Source organism: Xiphophorus maculatus, chromosome 17 (genome assembly GCF_002775205.1).
Source record: "Xiphophorus maculatus strain JP 163 A chromosome 17, X_maculatus-5.0-male, whole genome shotgun sequence".
Classification (NCBI taxonomy): domain Eukaryota; kingdom Metazoa; phylum Chordata; class Actinopteri; order Cyprinodontiformes; family Poeciliidae; genus Xiphophorus; species Xiphophorus maculatus.
The window spans coordinates 16,359,965-16,378,644 of record NC_036459.1 but is presented as its reverse complement, the minus strand read 5'-3'; the positions used below and the strand labels follow the sequence as shown (position 1 = coordinate 16,378,644).

General features: G+C 41.4%; 2 protein-coding genes across 2 annotated transcripts; both read right to left on the bottom strand.

The window, feature by feature from the left end:
• Positions 1-878: 878 nt before the first annotated feature.
• On the bottom strand, positions 879-10,305 carry LOC102220682 (NACHT, LRR and PYD domains-containing protein 12-like). The gene is made up of 11 exons (XM_023349899.1): positions 9,955-10,305; positions 9,850-9,873; positions 8,030-9,767; positions 7,667-7,840; positions 7,133-7,306; positions 5,502-5,675; positions 5,082-5,255; positions 4,777-4,947; positions 4,468-4,641; positions 4,036-4,082; positions 879-2,947 (listed from the first exon to the last, which is right to left on the bottom strand). The coding sequence occupies exons 1-11, from the start codon at positions 10,271-10,273 to the stop codon at positions 2,412-2,414; spliced, it is 3,705 nt and encodes a 1,234-aa protein (XP_023205667.1). The 5' UTR covers positions 10,274-10,305; the 3' UTR covers positions 879-2,411.
• A 2,158-nt stretch (positions 10,306-12,463) lies between these two features.
• On the bottom strand, positions 12,464-18,194 carry LOC102220944 (selenoprotein O-like). The gene is made up of 9 exons (XM_005801194.2): positions 17,767-18,194; positions 16,346-16,549; positions 16,069-16,246; positions 15,868-15,998; positions 15,162-15,439; positions 14,911-15,073; positions 13,290-13,475; positions 12,957-13,113; positions 12,464-12,668 (listed from the first exon to the last, which is right to left on the bottom strand). Exons 1-9 carry the CDS (start codon positions 18,192-18,194, stop codon positions 12,516-12,518), a joined length of 1,878 nt encoding a protein of 625 aa, XP_005801251.1. The 3' UTR covers positions 12,464-12,515.
• Between the last annotated feature and the right edge of the window lie 486 nt (positions 18,195-18,680).

Genomic DNA, 18,680 nt, shown 5'->3' with positions numbered 1-18,680 from the left:
AGCAACCCTGCAGGTGGCTCAAACAAGAGAGGCGTGCATTATTCAGGAAGCGGGCCGAGCGACACTGAGACTAATGCCGTGAAGTCCACTTGAGTGTTTTTCTTCAAAACCTTAACGTTTTTGCGTATGATATCACTTTCTCTTGAATATGCGTGCACTGAATTCTTGCGTTCGGCATTCATCCAATTGGAAGAATAACGTCTGAGTCCACTGTGCCGGTCAGCGGATCTCAGATGTGATAAAGCGGAGTGGGAGGAATTCTTACGATAAATGACCAGGTCAGGGTCGACCCGTCAGAGAGAGACACATTTATTTCATCTTTAACGACTAACAGCATGAATGTGCAACACAATGAAGATAATCTGCTAGTCAGATTATGATGCAGCAAAAAATTGAGTTTGTTATGTTTTTGAAAACCTATCCACATTAAAATCACATCTCAAAACATATCTTTTCAGAACAGCTTTTAATATATGACTTTTAATATATGTTTCATTCTTATCCTGTGTGTTTTTTTGGGGGGGGTTATGTAATATATATGTGTTCTGCTTTTATCATTTGGTTTGATGTACTTAGTCTTCTGTTTGTAGTTTTACTTGATTTCTGTAAAGGGAGTATTGGGAAAAGCGGCATACAAATAAAACATTATTATTATTATTATTATAAATGTAGAACACAAACGAACAGAGTACTACAAGTTGTGTCATAATGACTCACAACTTTCTGTTTCCGTCACCACGTGATTATGGTCAGTCTGTCCACAGCACACATCAGTGAATGACTCAGAATTTCCTCCAACTTACAGCAGCCGTATGTACCTTTATAGAAATTACATTGTTTACATGACATTTTTGTTAAAACTGTCACTATGTCGTGACTCTACAATATGAAACGGATAAACTGTTTAAAAAAAAAAGAAATCATGCTCCTCTGCCTCCCCCCTGTGGTCATACAGCAATCTGCAGAAAGACACGTTCTATCAGACACAATCAATCAGGGCCAGGAGGACGGACTTAGTGATGTCAATCATCCTCACGTACAGGTCGCTCACACCCTCCACCTAGCTCTCTTCTACGCTATTGCTGGTTCACCACAACAGAGACTGCCATGAATGCAAAGGCTTGCTAGTATATCCACCATGACGGCGGATAAACAGTTTTCCTCCGCCACTAACACATTTAGCATCGCGTACACAAGGTCGCTTGACAGCGCTAAAACCCTCCTCCTGACTCTGATTTCATTGTTTCTGACCGGGTGAAGTATTTGACGTAACAGAGGAAGGAGGCAGAGGAGCTACTTTTTTTTTCAGGTTTATCGGTCTCATTACACTTGTCTCATGACATGGTGACAATTTTAACAAACATGTTACAAAAACATATTTTTGGAAAGGCGAAATACTGCAGGTTTAATACGGAACAGAGGCCATTCATTTTAAATTATGACTGTAAAGGCTACAGTCATAAGTTTATGCAGCTTTCCATAAAAGTCAGTGTTCATTTCATCAGTTAATTACTATAATTTCCTAACAACAAATTTCTTGTGAATAAAATGCACTTTTATTCTTGAAGTGCATTTCTTGTTTTCGTGACATCTTCTGTATCTCCATAGTGTTTTTTGTCCTGTAGAGCACTCTGAGCTACATTTTGTATGAGGGGTGCAGTAGACTTGCTTGAGCTGATAAGACAAAAAAAAAAAACAATCCATATCAGAGCAAAAAGCAGACAGTCGCAGGCTCTGGACGTGACCAAGTTTGGTTGTAATGTGACTGTTTTTGGAAATACCCTGCCTCAAATAACATGGAGAGGCTCAACATAATATTGACGTGGCCTTTTGTTTAATTTTTAGCCTTTAGTTTTTGCCGTTTTCTTTTCAGGTCTTCGGCTTGCGGCATAAGAAAGCAAAACTAGAATAGGAACAAAAAAATGTTGCATTCATAGTAAAACTGGATTTTATTAATGAATGACACCTTTCAGCCATAAACTGAGTTTCTATTACAAATGTGTGCAAAACTTTGTCGATATTCCACTTAAGTTGAAACAACACAATTTTGCAATTGCGACACTTCCATTAAAAAAAGAAACGCAATTAAAATCCCACTATGTCATCCTTCACCTACCACTCCTGTCGTCTTCTTCGTCATCTCTGGCAGTAGCAGCCTCTTATTGTTGATCATGTGACTTGTGTGACGCAAAAAAGTGTTTCCTATTGCGATTTTGCTAAGTACACTAATTTCAATATGGCCAAAAAAACTCCCACCTCATCAGCGAAACCTTTATATCGAAAAAGAAGGTTGTTTTTTTCTAAACTGGCAGGTTTTTATTAAGCGAATGTATTTTCGAAATGTCAAATTGTGCAATTTTAAGGCCAGTGGAAATGCACCTACAGTTACCTCAAACACGTTCCTACGTATCCTAATTGGAACAAAGAATGACAGAGCAGTCGTCCTCTTCCATCCCGAACCCCGGGTAGAGCGGCTCGCTGAAGTTACTGTAGAACGTGTGAAGATGTTTGAGGCTCCCAGAAGACACCTGGTAGAAGGACAGAGTGCCACCAGGCCAGTCCAGATAGACCGCAACCTTGCGAGAGCGAGACGCGGGTACGGATATTTCCTCGCCCTCGTTGCCATGCTGGGCGCTGTAGTGATCTCCGCAGCAGAGCAGACACCAGGACTGGTCGGTTTTGCCGAACGCAGACACGTGACTGCCCCCTCTGCGATTGATTCCCCTCGTGGCGACGGCGACGTCCACCCAGCGCCCTCGCCACTCCACCTCCCAGTAGTGGCGCTGGGTAAGGCCTTGGTGACACAGGACCTGGGAGACACTTTCAAACCTCTCGGGGTGTTTTGGGTACGGCTGTGACTCCCTGACCCACGTCACCTGTTTACCTCCGTCGTGTAGAAAGAGAGACGTAGAGGCTGTGTTTGTGTCAAAGGTCAGGATGCAGGAGTCTGTAGAAAGGAAGCAAGTTTTATTTTTTTTAACTGCTGACTTTGCCATAATGGTAATTAGGCCAAGTTTTGGGCATACATTGGACAAATCATTTATGTCGTAAAAGACATTTTGATTACCCATTATTTCTCCCCTTTTAATGAAGCCATTTGGGTTTGCACTTTTGATTATTGCAATGCTTAATCATTACTTTCACAACAAATAGTAACTTCCAAGGAGGAAGTTACTATTTCCTCCTTGGAAATTTTTGCAACAGTTTTGCTGTGTTGTGTTTGATTATTCAACACAGCAAAAGGTGTCAGTCAGCTGCTTCTCTCTCCTCGAAAACTGCATCATAATCACTTAAAATATTTCTCATTGCTTTGACCTTCTCGGGTACTTCATTATCTCACTATCCTATTGTAGCCTAGGAGGGAAAACATGCTGTCCTTTTTTACTTTTTGTCATTTTCATTTTAGAGCCATATGTAGACACAGTTCCCTGGCACAACCTTCAGACATAGCCAATGCTTTTTGTACTATTTGGTAGACAAATTGTACAAAAATATAACAGTCAAATATTTTTTTTTTGCCTCTAGTGGCCTTTACTTTATAGTAGAATGACAGGAAAGCAAGTTGAAGCTTGGAGCAAACAGACTGAATAAAGTTGGAGTCATTTAGGTAAATGTCCAAAACCTGTAAATGGGCCACATCAGTTCAAAACAACAATTTATGCATTTATTTCAAACATGATAGTAGTATAAAATCATGCACAAGAGCAAGGAATGCAAAAGACACTTTTTTTTTTGTACCACAGTAATCTTAACATCCTCGAAAAGGAGTAGGAAAAAGTAAGAGTAGTAACATTGTAGGATATCTTTATACGTTTTTTCGGATGCCGGCTAGACGACCTTGTACGATCTTTACAAGTTTTCGGAAGCTAGTCAGGCTTTTCCAGAGCTATAAAATACATCAATTGGTAATGTTGAACCTGGAACATATAACAGACTTCAGTAACGTTTCCAAACTCGTTGAGGACTTTAAATGGCCACAACAGCTACACAAAAAATCTCTGGAGAAAAAAATGGAAAGAAATATTTACGACTCACAGTTTTTTAGTGTTGATTTCAGGTAACATTCCTCATTATGATCCACGCTGTAGAAAGAAGCGTTTAAGACATTAAAAGTAACTCAAATCCTTAATCAGTGTCAACCATAGAGTAGAGTACCACTGGCACACTCTGCTCCACATAGAGTTTCCTGTGTGGAGAACATTTTCTGCCTTTCAAATAAAGCAGCAAAACAGAAATCTGTCATTTTTTATGCATTTGGGTCCTCGATATGTCATGAGAGCAGATATTGAGGAGCCAAATGCAGTAGGATGGGAGTAGAAAGGTCAAAATAATTACAGATCGTGACAATATAACTGTCAACTGTCTGACATTTTGCATGACTAACGAAAGCTTTTGAGTGTGCCATGGGTTTCACAAATACTTTCAATTTGTTTACCTAGATTTTTGCAATCCTTGAAGTTGATTTACCTTAGATGTTCTAGCTTACAAAGTGGATCGTCCCGCTGAACCGAGATCAGATCCACTCCGGAGTCCTGGAGATAATTGTAGCTGAGGTCCAGCTGCCTCAGGTGGGACGGGTTGCAGCTCAGGGCTGAAGCCAGATGAGCGCAGCCTTTCACAGTGACTCCACAAAACGACAGGCTGCAAGACAGGGGTTGTAAGACACTTTTTATACACTAAAGTTATAGATTCTGACTCATTTTCATGCTTTCGTTGATTTGTTTAAAAATTTTAAGATTTATTCTGGTTATTTTGGGAACAGAAAGGACCGCTTACCTCAAGGTTTCCAAGACACAGTTTGGGTTTGCTATTCCGTTAGAGAGCAACTCCACTTCCAGGTCCTCCAGGTCGTTCTCACTCAGGTCAAGCTCCTTCATGCGGGAGCTGTTAGTGCTCAACACTAAGGCAATGTCAGCACAGCATTTCTGAAGGCTGCACTCTTTTAATCTGCAGGTAGTGCATAGAAAGTCACATTGAGAATCACAAAGAAGGTTCCGCTTTAAGGTGTCTTGATTGGAGAGAAGTCAAACAAACAAATAAATCACCACCGGTGACCACCGAGTCTAGCTGCACAAACTTACATTAAAGTTTCCAGTCGACAGCGCTGACTTTTGAGGCCGGAGCAGAGAGTACCAAAACCTGGACCTTGAAGGATGTTCCCACTCAGGTCCAGATGCTTGACTTTGCCGGAGTCTGTGCTGAGAGCCGAACTAAGGTAGCTACAGGATTTCTGTGTTAGGCCACAGCAGCTGAGCCTGACCAAAAACAAATAAAAATAAAAATAAAAACAATTTAGCAACAGATTATATTTGAGTAATAATGTCATAAACCCAATAAATACTACAAGCTGACATTTTTTGAAAAAAATCATTTTTGCATTAAAATAGGCTTTTGTAGGTTTCAACTGCATTTATAAGTGATTATTATTTCAAGACAAAAGCATTTTCTATCCCAGTTTAGAAAAGCGATACCTTGAAATGTATTAATTAATTTCAGCTGACCTCAGAATTTCTAGTTTACAACTTGGACTTGTTAGTCCAGCAGCAAGCAGGGACACCCCGGCATCCTTCAGGTTGTTGTTACTCAAATCAAGAGATTTCAGCCGAGGAGAGCCCGAGTTGAAGATTGAAGCCAAACCTCCACAGCAGCCCGCTCCCAGTTTGCACTGACTTAAACTGTAGGGGCGAAAAAAAAAAGTAGTTAGAAAAACCAAATGTTTTTATAACAAGCCAAGCAATTCATGCATATACAGAAATAATAAAAAGCAGCACAAAAAATAAGCTAAAAATGTGCACAGACATGGAGCAAGTCAGATGATTTACTTGGAAACGTTCAGTTTTGTTTTCTGTCTCCAAAGTCAATTGCAAATTTCCTTGAGCTCAGTTGGATATGTGTTTGGGACCATTGCTAATGGTGGGCACACTTCTGCCAATGCGCAAACAGCAAAGCAAAGCTTTCATATAGCAATTTAGCATTTTTGCTAACTTTGAAAACGTCTAGTGAACTTAGCTTTCCTAAATTCATTTTTTCGGATAAATTCTGAATTTCTTTGGTTGTTTTGCAAACTTTCATTTAAATAGAGTTTAACATCTGGGTTTAAGTTTTCATTATCGAACGCTGAGGATTCTTCAAGCAGATGTTTATTTTCATGTTCTCATTTGAAATGAGTAAAGACTGTTTGCGTTGCTCCCTGTCCTCCTTACTCGTTCTCGCTTTTGTGTCAAAACTTCGTTGAAAGATTTACAATCAATACAAAACAGCTAGCGTTGATGAAAGTGCTCTTGGGTTAGCACAGCTAACGTTTTAGTTAGCGATGTCCACCGCTGGCTGTTGTCTTAGTTGAAATTTCAGCCTAGTAAAATTTTTTAAACTAATCAAAAGTTTCCCAGAAAATTTCTCATTTCATTGTTGTTCTAATTATATAAATTACATGGCATTATTATGTGGTAATGTGATCTCCAGACGTTACCTTTAGCATGGTTTTTTAAGAAGATGTGCCATACAATTCCCTTCATGTCATTAACAGTATTAAAGTTTTTACCCATCATGTCTATATTCTTGCAAAGTTCCATCTGATTTTCCAAATCTTCAAACTTCAAAGAAGATTCCAGTCGAGTCAGTCACGGTGATTTGGAGCAGTACAAAAAACTGGCTCAATTCAAGGTCTTTCTGAAGTGATGAGTGGTCCTTTGGATTTGGAAAACTCCTCTGTCATTCGAGTCCACCACAATGAGACATCTTTAAAGAAGCCCCTGTTCATGGCCCACCCATGTGCTCACTCGAACATGTTTGAAACTAGAAGGATGTTTCCAACAATATTGCAAAAGTCATAAGCGAGCTCTCTTGCTTTCAATATGAGGTGCTTATTGTGATATTTTGTTCAGGAAAAACCTTTTTACAGGTCATCATTTACAAGCCAATCGAGGGAAGACTACTTCCGATGGATTCTTGAATTAGGCCTTTTGCAACTTTGTTTCATGAATACCTTTTCCCTGCGTCAATCTGATATATTATTATTTTCAGTGTGTTGATTGTTTGAGTACCCCCAGCTGGAGTCACGTGAATAACATCTTTAAATCTATTGGAAAAACGTAGACATGTTCGATCCTTGACAGAAAGAAGCAGATCAAACCTCAATGTTTCAACTTTGCAGTGACGGCTGCTCAGTCCCAAACTCAGGGCCGTCACTCCACTGTGCTGGAGGTCATTAGCGCTCAGGTCCAGCACTCTCAGTTGGGTTGACTCTGTGTTAAGAGCAGCAGCCAAGGCCTCACAGCAGCCACCCTCCACTCTACATTCACGCAATCTAAAAACAAGGAAGTGCAGAGTTCTGTTTCAAATACAAACTGTTTGACAGTCTCTACAGCCAGTTTATGAAGGGTAAAGTGAAGGGCAATACATATTCTGCAAGAACAGAGAAATGTGCTTTCTCTCCCAGGGCAACAAGAAGAAGACCATGTCATTCTGTTCTCGCAGCCATGTTTTTGGAGTTCATGAAGTTTTTTTCTCAAGCCACTTTCAGGACAGTAGGTTTTCAGACAGAAGGTCCCTACAATGATCATTGTTCTGGTAGAACAATGATCATGGTAGTGGTCACAATGACCATTGCTCTTGTCCGAGCTTCTCTGTTTTTGCAGAAATTCTGTGTTAAAATCTATAACAACACCTTAAGCTCTTCAGCTTGCATTGTGGACTCAGTAGACCATCAGAAAGCAGCCGCACTCCCGAATCCTTCAGTTTGTTGTTACTCAAATCTAAATCTGTCAGATGAGAGGACGTTGAGCTCAAGGCAGAGGCCAGCAATGGACAGCAGTTTTCAGTGAGGTTGCAATAATCCAGGCTTCAAAGGAACAAAAAGGCAGCAGTTAGCAGTGGTTACTTTTTGTTTGACTGTGGATAAAAAGTTGATAAAAAGTGCTCAACTGAAGGCAAGAGAATGCTCATCATTATATCTAAATGCTACTTGTTTTTGAATTTGAGACTTTACAACCAATGGAAAAAAGGAATATCATGTTATAGGTGAACTTACAGGGCATGTGTGGAGGAAGTTATAACAACCAGCAGCTTTTCTAGCCCTTCTTCTGATCTTGAGTACTTCTTTAGGTCAAACGTTTCCTCCAGAGTATCTGATGTCATTAGCTCAAAAGTGAGAGCGGACCATTGAGCCGAAGATAACTGTGTGCTTGCAAGCCTCCCAGAACTTACGAAGCTCTGAATCTCCTGCACCAGAGACTCGTCTCTGAGCTCCCCCAGACAGTGGAACAAGTTGAGCTTTGATTCGGGTTCTTCATTGATCATTTCTTTGATAAACTGTATGGTTTTTGCCACATCTTCTTCTCCTTCTGCTTCCAAATGCAGCACACCGTAGAGAAGTTCCTGGTTTGACTTCAACGAAAGGCCCAGAAGGAAGCGAAGGAAGAGATCCCAGTGGCCATCTGGACTTTTCAAAGCCTTTTCAATGGCAGATTTATGAAAGCCAAAAACAGATTTTCTCCACAGTTTTGAGGAAAGTCTTTCCCGACGTCCCAGAAGAACGTTTTCCTTGTTATGCATGTATGAATAATGGGCAAACACAGCTGCCAGAAACTCCTGGATACTCAAATGCACAAAGTTAAAAACTTTTTGTCCCCTTCCCGCCTCCATGTGAAACATCTCTGTGCAAACACCCGAATATGTGGTTGCCTCATTGATATCCATGTGGCACTTTTTCAGGTCAGCCTCGTAGAAGATCTGTTTGCGCTGTTCAAGCTGACGGAACGCTAGTTCTGCGAGCTGCAAACAAACGTTACCGCCGCTCATGGGGTAGTGCCTTTCAGCCATCCGGTCGGTTTGGCAGAGAAGAAGATACACGTACATCTCAGTCAGGGTGTTGGGCAATCTTCCGGTCACGTCATCATGTAGCATTCTCTTAATCAAAGTGACGGTGATCCAGCAGAAAATTGGTATTTGACACATTACATAGAGGCTTTTCGACGACTTCACATGGTCAATGATCCGAAGGGAGAGGGCATCGTCACTCACGCGCTTCTTGAAGTATTCCTGCCATCGGTCTTCAGTGAAGCCCTTGATTTCAGTCCACTGGTCAATGTACTTTCGAGGAATTTTGCCCGCCGCCGCAGGCCTACATGTGATCCAGACGAATGCGTTGCAGAGCAGATCCCCTGTGATGAGATTTGTGATCAGCACATCGAGCGGGGCCGGCTCCGTCTCGTCTCTCAAAACCTTGTTGTATTTGAAATTCAATGGGAGAAGACTCTCATCAAGGCCATCGAAAATGAAGAGGACTTTCGAGTCTGATAGCTTCTCAATGGGTTTTATCTGAGGGAAAAACCAATGGAGTAGGCCCATTAATGAAGAGTCTCCCCCACCCATGAAGGAATTCAACTCCCTGAAAGGGAGTGGAAAGAGAAAGGTGATGTCCTGATGTTCTTCTCCTTCTGCCCAGCTCAGAGTGAACTTCTGTGCACAGACTGTTTTACCCATTCCAGGTATACCCTGAGTAAGCACAGTCCTTATCCGCCTTTCTTGATCGGGCTTGAAAAGATCTCGGACTTTAATTGTTTCTTCCACTGCCATTTGCTTGGACTTTTGCTGCCTGAACTCGCGCTCGTCACTCAAGCCTCCACAGGCTCCTGCTATCACGTGCAGCTCTGTGTAGATTTCTTTCAGGTAAATACGTTGTCCTTCTCCTGCATTGCCCTCGTAAACTTTTAGACACTGTTCCTTCAATGTGCATTTCAGTGTCTCTTGGATTGCGAGGTCACTTTCTGTTGAAAGAACAATTTTGTACTTAAGTACAAACACAGATGAACAAAGACAATTGAGAGTTGAGTTTTGTTCGCATCATACCTTCGCTTTTCTTATTGCTTTTACCTGATAAAAACACAATATAAGAATACAGATTTTACTCAGCAACACTTTTTAGCAAACAAATTCACCAAGACATTTGCTTACCGTTGCTGCACAACTCTTTTAGTCTATCAGCTAGAAGTTTTTGTCTCATTTTCTCCAGTATGATCACAGTTACGGTAACAGCATCATCATAACCATATGTTTGCACCACAAGATCCACGGTGCGCGGCCTGTCCAAGCCGTCAGCTTTACACTTTGGTATATGCGTGAATCCTTCAAGGTCGCTGCTGTAAAGATACCACTGAAAAGTCCGAAGATCTTCATCAAGAAGTTCTAGAAAGATATCCAAGAGTTGCTCTTTTACGTTAGCCATGCCTGCCTCCTGAGCCAGTTGTGGGATCAGCTTGTCTTTTATTCTCATCTGTTCATCCTCAGAACAGTACAGGGCTTAAATGCAGCAGTACTTTCAGTTTTGAGATGACATAACCAGTCTGTCTATTATCGTCCCTCTCATTTCCTACTGAGCTGACACAGCTGAACTGACGCTGACATGTGATCAGATAAAAAGGACTGTATAAGGAAAACAAATGCCTTCCCCCTATGGTCTGCCCGTATAAACACAGTGATGTGTGAATGAGAATGACGTAAAACTGTGGCAGAACATTGTTTTTGTGACTTTAAAGAATTAGAGACAAACCTGTAAAACCTAGATGATTTGCATTAAAGTGGGTGTCATACCTCATTACAACACAATGACTTGTTCAGCCTTGACAATCGAAGAAAAATAGTAGTGATATGTACTTTAACCAGCCCCCTATAAAGGCTGTTCCTGGAATCATAAAGTAAATGCCAAAAGTACTATTTTTAAGTTCACTCAGCTTTGAACCCTTTACCCTATAGCTTTTCAGTTTATTGTAAACTGCTGTTTGAAGAACGATAAGATAAGAGTAACGAACAGTTTTAGCTATTGTAACCTTGGTCACGGCACAGTCAGTTCTCAGAGGAATGGCACTCTGGACGAAACCCGTCTTTCTCTTCCCTCCTAATCAATTAAAAGTAAGACATTATAGTGATATAAAACGTATCATACAGACCCATACAAAACAGGTGAGTTGATGTCATTGTGAGACGCATACAGGGGAATCCTACCCAACACGTGGAGATATCAACTCCTTATTGTCTGCACATGCATAAAGGCAACATAAACCTATTTTGGGGTTCAATTGAAAGATAAGTTAAGTTTCTCTTTTTTTCTTATTTGGTGTTGGTCACTCCTGTCTTGTATTATAAAACTAATGTTGGCCATATTGAAAACTCCCACTGTGTTTGGCCTTTTTACAAATAACTTGTGCTACTGCTTACACTTCAAAGAAAGTCTAGGCTACACACGATAGTTACAAACCAGTCAGCTCAAGTTCAGAAAGACCAGCTTTTATTGAAGACTGCTCCAGTCATGTCATTCACAGCACATGCAACACACGTTAGCATTTTAAAGGCTGAAATTCAGTCCAGTGATTGTTTCGTTTAGGCGTAGGTTTCTGGTGTGTTCCCATAACTTCAGGCTCAGACAGGTCACTCTGTGACTGGTCATCTGAGCCGTCATTCTTCATCCGCATTAGAATTATTATGAAGTTGTATGTTTGAGCTTTGACACAGTGCAAGTCCACCTGATTCCATTCAGTCTATAAAAACCAGTATTTGAAGTGTATTGCTAAATTGGCAATGCCCTACATACTTATTGGCATCCTTGGTGTAGAAGTTATATAATTTTTATGATATACTGATTGTATGGCATATGAACAATTTCTTTGTTAGTACCGTTGCTGAAATACTCCTGGTATTAAAGGAGTTATCCGCTCCAATAGGGTTCCCAAAATGTTTTGTGCTGAAGCAGGTCCACAGCATCATAGTTCCTCCACCGTACTTCACACTGGGAACGAGGTTCTTTTCCACATAAATCATTGTGTAGTGTTTGCCTTTTCACTGAAAGTCTATGTGGCATTAGGCAAGTTTCTGGTATTTTGAATAAGGACAGAATTTATTAAATAAAGTATTGTTATGGGAGCCTGACCTGGTTTCCATATATCTAGTTTTTGTCAACTAGACTTTTTAGCAGTTGTTTTCCATGATGGACATTTGATGAAAAACTAAATCTGGTGGATTTTTTATGTCTTTTTTATTTTTTATTTTTAGATTTTATGGTTTCTATTTGAAGTATTGCCAAACTGATTAAAATAATCAAATTTTTCTCAGTATGTTGGTGTAATATTAGGCTTCTGAAATTAAATATGGCTTTGCTTAAAGACTTTTTACACATTAATACAGGGGTGCCTATAGTTTTGAAGATTTTTTTCTAATATAAACTCTAATATTGTTTTTTACGTATAAAACTACCTTGCAATTTGATCAAACTTAGTTCTGTGCAAAAATGAATGGCGGAACACACCACAAAATAACATCCTCCCTTTATGCAACAGAAGAGAGTCTGAGAGAAAGTAACTGGGTGACTGATGTAAATGTTCCTCTCCTATCTATGTCATATTTTAGATGTAACATAAACATAAACATATGACAAATAATCTGTTTGCTGTACTCCAGAAGTGAAAACAGACGTCTCTCTCTCTCTCTCGCAGCAGCAGCAGCCTAGGGAGGCTCTATGTGGATCAAGTGATGCAAATTTTTTGAGCCCAAGCAGGAGGCTTAGCATCGTAGCCATCAGCAAACAGCTTCTCTGTTTCATCGCATGTTCCATCTTGTTGGCACAAAGGTTCAGGGTCCGTGTACGGGTCCTCCAGAACCTTGAGAATTCTGTTAACCTGTCAAACAAGACGCAAGAAAGATGAATAACTGAGACCTGAAAAGAACAAACCGAAAAACAGAACTTCTTTTCCGAGGCACTGGATATTTTTCTCATCACATGCAACCTTCGTTTCTACTATCTCTTTAAAAGTGCAGATTTCAGAAATATATATACATATATACGTATTGCTGCTGGCTTATGTTGTTTATAATAGTTAGCCTGGTCACTGAGCATCTCAGTCAGTACATCCCACTGCTCCTGGTTACCATTTGGGAGACTTGGGGTTTTCCAGCTTTGGTCTCACCTCAGAGAAGTCTCCTTTATCTGCTGCTTGAATAGCATTCTGTGCAATATAGTTGCGAAGAACCACACGGGGATTGCTGCTCTTCATCACTCTTAGCCTCTCTTTTTTAACAAGGTGCAAGTCACTTGTGCCATCAAACTCCCGGGCTAAGCGCCTCCTGGTATACCAGCAGCAAAAGAAAAACAACTCTTTAAAGGAGTTGTGACATGGTTCTAAACTCAAATAAAACAAATAAAAGCCAACCTGTAGGTGGCCAATATTTCTTACACTCTACAATTCTGACAGAGCACAACAGGCAGACAACACGTGCTTTTCAGGGTAATTTCTCCTGACCTGTATCGGCAAGTCCAGCGGATCCAGTCACCGCGCTGCTTTTCTTTCAGCTCTTCTTGGTCCGTCTCTAGGAGCTCTTTTAGCCGGCCCATGAGTTCCAGCTGCTGGGCCACGTCTGGCCTGTCTGCTACCATTCCGAACATGACTGGGTTGGTGTGTGCCATGGACAGAATCATTGCCAGTTCACTAAGAAGAAACGACACAGGAAAGTTAGAAGTTGTTTAAAAAGGAAAGAAACTGTGAATGTGGTTTCTTTGCTCGAGTCTTTAAATTGTACATGTACACTGATTATGGATGACATTATGGCCAGCTTTTATTGGTTGCCCTTTTACAGTCAAAACAGGTATGACCCATTTTGGCAGGGACTCCACTAAATGATACCAAGATGTTTGCAGCATAATTTTTTAGTCTAATAAGTTGCGAAGGTGAAGAAACTTTAGACTTGTTTGCCCAGAACATCCCATGGACGCTAGATTGGATTGAGACCCAGTAATTAAGAGACTAAGTCAACATCTCAAAGTCAAACTATCCCTTAATATTTTTTGGTAGACCATAAGTGTTGCAACTTGTAGGCAACCCATCCCAATCATTCAATTCAGTCATCCAAACATCATTGCCTAAGGCTTATAAAACCTTGTTCTATGACTTGCTTTGTACAAAGGGTCTGTACTATTGAGAAACGATTGCTTGCTGAGGGCATGGACTATGTTGAAGTTTCAAACGACTGGATGTAATTTTACCCACTTGCTAACATTCGGCAGTGGCATACCTAATGCGCCGGCTCAATGAAGCTTACTGGAAACTCCGTGTGCTGTAAACGACCCCGTAGGGAGTAGATTCACAACATCTTTTCCAGCAATAAAGTGTCAAAAACATTCCTATTGCTCCGACTTAATTTGCTCAGTTTTTGGAAGCATGGTCAACACAAACTGTAGTCCAGCATTGCCAAACTACAGTCTTTTATAGATGGACTACAATTCTAAAACAGTGCAGATAATCAATGTTGTTGTCCTCCTTCTGTTCGCTGATTGGCCCAATTGAAATTCGACCATAGAAATCAAGCTTAGTGGGGAAAATTCCAGACGGAAAACTGAAGGGAGATGAGAATCGAGTGGAATTGCATAGGAAGGCAATGGCCAGACAATGATAGGATGTCATCTCTACAAAAAAAATCCAGGCATGAAGTTTCCTTGGAACTAAATGTGCCACAATCAACTGGTTGAGGAAGAAATAGAAAATGAGGGCAACTGAGCAACATGACTGTAGGCCACGTAAAAATCACAGAGGGGGTCAGTAGACCCACCAAGTGTCATGAAGAAAAGGAAATCTCTGTGCTTCACATCACCCATTAATGGTCTTTGTGTTCTGCCTAATTGATGTTTTCTAGTGTGGTCTGTTTCAGATCGCTTCTTTAACTTACACATTATCTTGGTAAGACTGTTTTCCAAAATGCTGGCATTAAAGAAAACAAAAAGAGATCAGTTAACAAAAAGGACTTGATTTGAAAATGTTCAGTGGTGAAACATTCAATGAGAGTATACGGTGGGGCTGGTACACGCTTCAGTATCATTTTATTGTGTTGTACAAGTAGAGGTAAACTCATCCACCATACACCTCTCACCGGTCCTCCATCGTGGGCTTATTAGCCACCTTTAACTCCTCAATGGAGGCACACTGCTTTAGAATGAGGTCCACCACTGGCCCCACAGTGGCCCTCTCGTCATCTTCTCCCTCAGGCCAAGGTACACGGCTCAGAAGGCGAAAAGTGTTGGTGAAATCAGCCCCTGCGTAAAAAAACCCAATTAAGAGTACAATTATTTCCAAATAAACCATTATAAAACTATATCTAGAGCAGTTTTTTGTATTTTTTACCTGTGTTGTGCATGACCCGCAATAGGTCTGACACAACTTCTCTGTCCTCTGCCTCTTCTTTTCTCACAAGTCCCAACTTTTTTCTCATGCCGCACAGGTAGAAAGCCTCGTAAGTGGGCATAAAGTCATCCAGCACCGCTCCTGCATCCGCTGCCCTCAGCTCAGAGCCCAACGCCTCGGCCAGACGAGCCAGGTTCCAGCGGCACACGGAGGGCTGCGCTTGGTACGAATAGCGCCTCCTTTTGTCTGAGGCATTGCAGACAAAATCTGGATCAAATCTGTCAGACAGACGTAGGTGGATGTGCAAAATTAAATGATTCACATTGTTCAATTCTTTCCATCACAAAAACCTGAGATTTTAAGGTGTTTTTTTTCCACATTTAACCCAATGTGTATTTATACTCAACTAAAAATGCATACATTTGTTGAAGGAAAGTGTCTGTTGAATCATTGTCCATACCTGCTTGTCGTTAGAGGGACAAGCAGGTATGTCCCTATATGTCGCTGCGCTGGACATTGGGGGGGCTAACCCAAATGTTAGCCTCCCATGGCAAAATAAATAAAGAGAATCATTGCAGGTTTTTCCTCCGATAGTTTGCCTTTTGGCCTAATGAAGTTGGAAAAATTGTTGCAGTGAGTCATCATGTTCTCATTCTTTACATCACATACTGTAAATCTGGCATAGATAGACTTATGTAAATGGTACCTGTCCATGAAACCAAAGGGCCCATAGTCCAGAGTCAGACCCAGGATGCTCATATTGTCTGTGTTGAGGACACCATGGCAAAATCCAACACACTGCCACTGGGCCACCAGCTTTGCAGTCCGCATCATCACCTGGTGGATGAATCAAAAGCGGTGCCATGAAGATGAGGCAACCTGGAAGAAAAATCCACTGAGGTCTTACCTCTCTGAAAAAAGAGAGATTTCTTTCTCTCCTGTTGTTGTGAGCCTGCTGAATGTGTGGATAGAAACTCTCAATCACATAATCCAGCAGCTGAGCACGGTTGTCATGGCGCCCCGCGCTGGGACCCTGCAGGCCAGAGAATTCATCCCGGCCCAGGAAGATCTCAAAGGAGCCAAATCTATTGGTTTACAAACAGAGTAACGACACAGACAGAATTCACGTCCACCTTTTGTGAAGGTAAGATTCTGCTTGTTATCTACATAGAAAGTTGGAAAACCTGATGAAAGAAGGGGCGAGACGCATGACAATTGAGCAACGCTCCAGAATCCGTTCACCATTGTTGAGAGGATCTCTGCCGATGTGGAGGTCAGAGGTAACAAGGGAGGCTGCTCGGGTGGTGGGGATCCCCAGGGCAAACATGGCTTCGCTGCATAGGAACTCTCTGACGCTGGAGCGAAGCACCTTCCTGCCATCACCGTCTCTGAAGGGCACACAATACCGGTCTGTTTACAGGTCAATAGTAATTTTGCCTCTTGAAGTGTCCCGCATTTTGTAACGCTCCATCCTCAATCTTCTTAGATTTTATGAAACAGACCAGGAGAAAACTGGGCAATCTGAAAGTGTGGCATTGTCACAGCATTACTTCAGGCTTAAAAATGGGGAGAGGACGGCACAACGCCAGACCTACCAAGACATAGTCATCCATGACAGGTTGGTCAAGAAGGACGGTAAACACAACTCAGAATGAGCTGGAGTTTCACAAGTCAGGTGAGAGAATCTGTTATCAGGACAGCAATTAAGATGCCTACTCCTCCAGTCCGACCTTCAACAAACACTGGAAAGAGGAAAATCACTACAGAAGGAAAGCTATCAGTTGGTAGATCACCACAAGCTATGTTGAAGACACAGCAAACATCTAGAAGAATATCCTCAAGGCCTACGTTCACAATTTTTTATGCAGGAAAACTTAACACTGTACTTATCACAATGCCGTAACTGTTCATTTGCAGTGTAATGTTGTGAAGGTGCTTTTTTTTTAAACAAGAAAACTAAAGTTTTAGGAAAGATAGATGGAGATTCTATAGAAAACCTAAAAAGCTATATACGCCTCAGGCTGAATCTGAGATGATTTTTCCCAGCCAATGGAGGAGAACTTCAGTGTGTGGACGAGCAAAGCTTGATCAGACTTGCCCCAAAATACTTGCAGCCAAAGATGACTCCATAAAGTGTGTATTCAGAGGACTGAAAACAAGTCCATTTCATGTTTTTTTCTAATTTTAGCTAAACACTTTAAAAAAAATAAAATTGTTTTTTTTCCACTTCAAAATTACACACTACTTTGTGCTGGCCTGCCACAGAAAATCCCACTAAAAGTGGATGGGATGTGGCAAAATGCCAAAGGTTATAACAGACGTGAATAGATTTGCAAGTTGCCGTAACACTAAAAAGCAGAAAAGGGTGTGAAGTTGTGGATAAATGAGCAAAAAAACATTGTTGGTGCCTGTTTTACTCTGTCAAATGAGCTGTTAACCAATGAGGAATAAATCAGGTGCGCACCAAGCAGCTCTAAGCTCTTAATCAGCTCTCACTCACATTCATGCAAGACTTAGAAAGGTCTCCAAGGTCACCTTTAACCTCACCATTCTGCCAACTAACATAAAAGAACAAAACATAATAATATATATTTTTTTAAACTACCTGGAGTAAGGTGTGACTCCAGCACCTTTCACCTGTATCTCCCAATGTCCTTGGGTATCTGACTCCACCTCCCCCAGATACATGACCGCTCCATCGCCCAGCTGACCCGCGAACAGCCCGAACTGATGCCCGCAGTAGCAGTGCGCAGCCGGCTCGGAACCAGCCAGCAGCCTGGAGCCGCTCAAATACTCCGGGGCCAGAGGGTCGTCCAGCACCTCTTGCGCAGTCAGGCCCAATAGAGAGAAAGACGGCTGGGACAGCGCCACGATTGTGGGCCGGAGCAGTGGATGAAGGGAGCCGACACGGGAGAAAGACGCTCCCGGGACAGTCCTGGAGCCGGGCTCGGCGGAGACATCTACCGGGAGCCGTTTCAGCGCGGTGTTGTTAAAGGTGAGTCGTTCCAGAGCGGAGGACCCAGAGGACTCCATGGAGCAGAGAGGTGATTATAATAATAGGAGCCAGGCAGCGATAATCTGGGCTGAGAGCAGGCTGAGCCGAGCAGCAATAGGCTTCTGCCACTTGAAAGAATAATGTCAAGAAGTCATAATGAAATCATTTGTAACTTTAACTTTTTGATCTCATATTCAAGACACTAAAATTCAGAAATTTAAATTATTAGACTATAACTTTAAATCGTTAAAAAAATGTCTTTGTGACGTTGTGTAATTAGGCTATGAAACCAATAATTATGACTTTTACATTCTGAATGTTTACTTAAATTGAACATTACTAAATATTTTGAGCTCCATAGATATTAAAGTAAGACCCGCGTGGACCGCAGCCTACGACCGTTTGATCAGATAAAGACAACCAGACACAAAAAAATCATGACTTTTAAATATTGACTTTCAAATGTATAATTATGATTTTTTGTAAGTGAAAATTGGGGTTTTCAAATTTGCCATTTTATATTT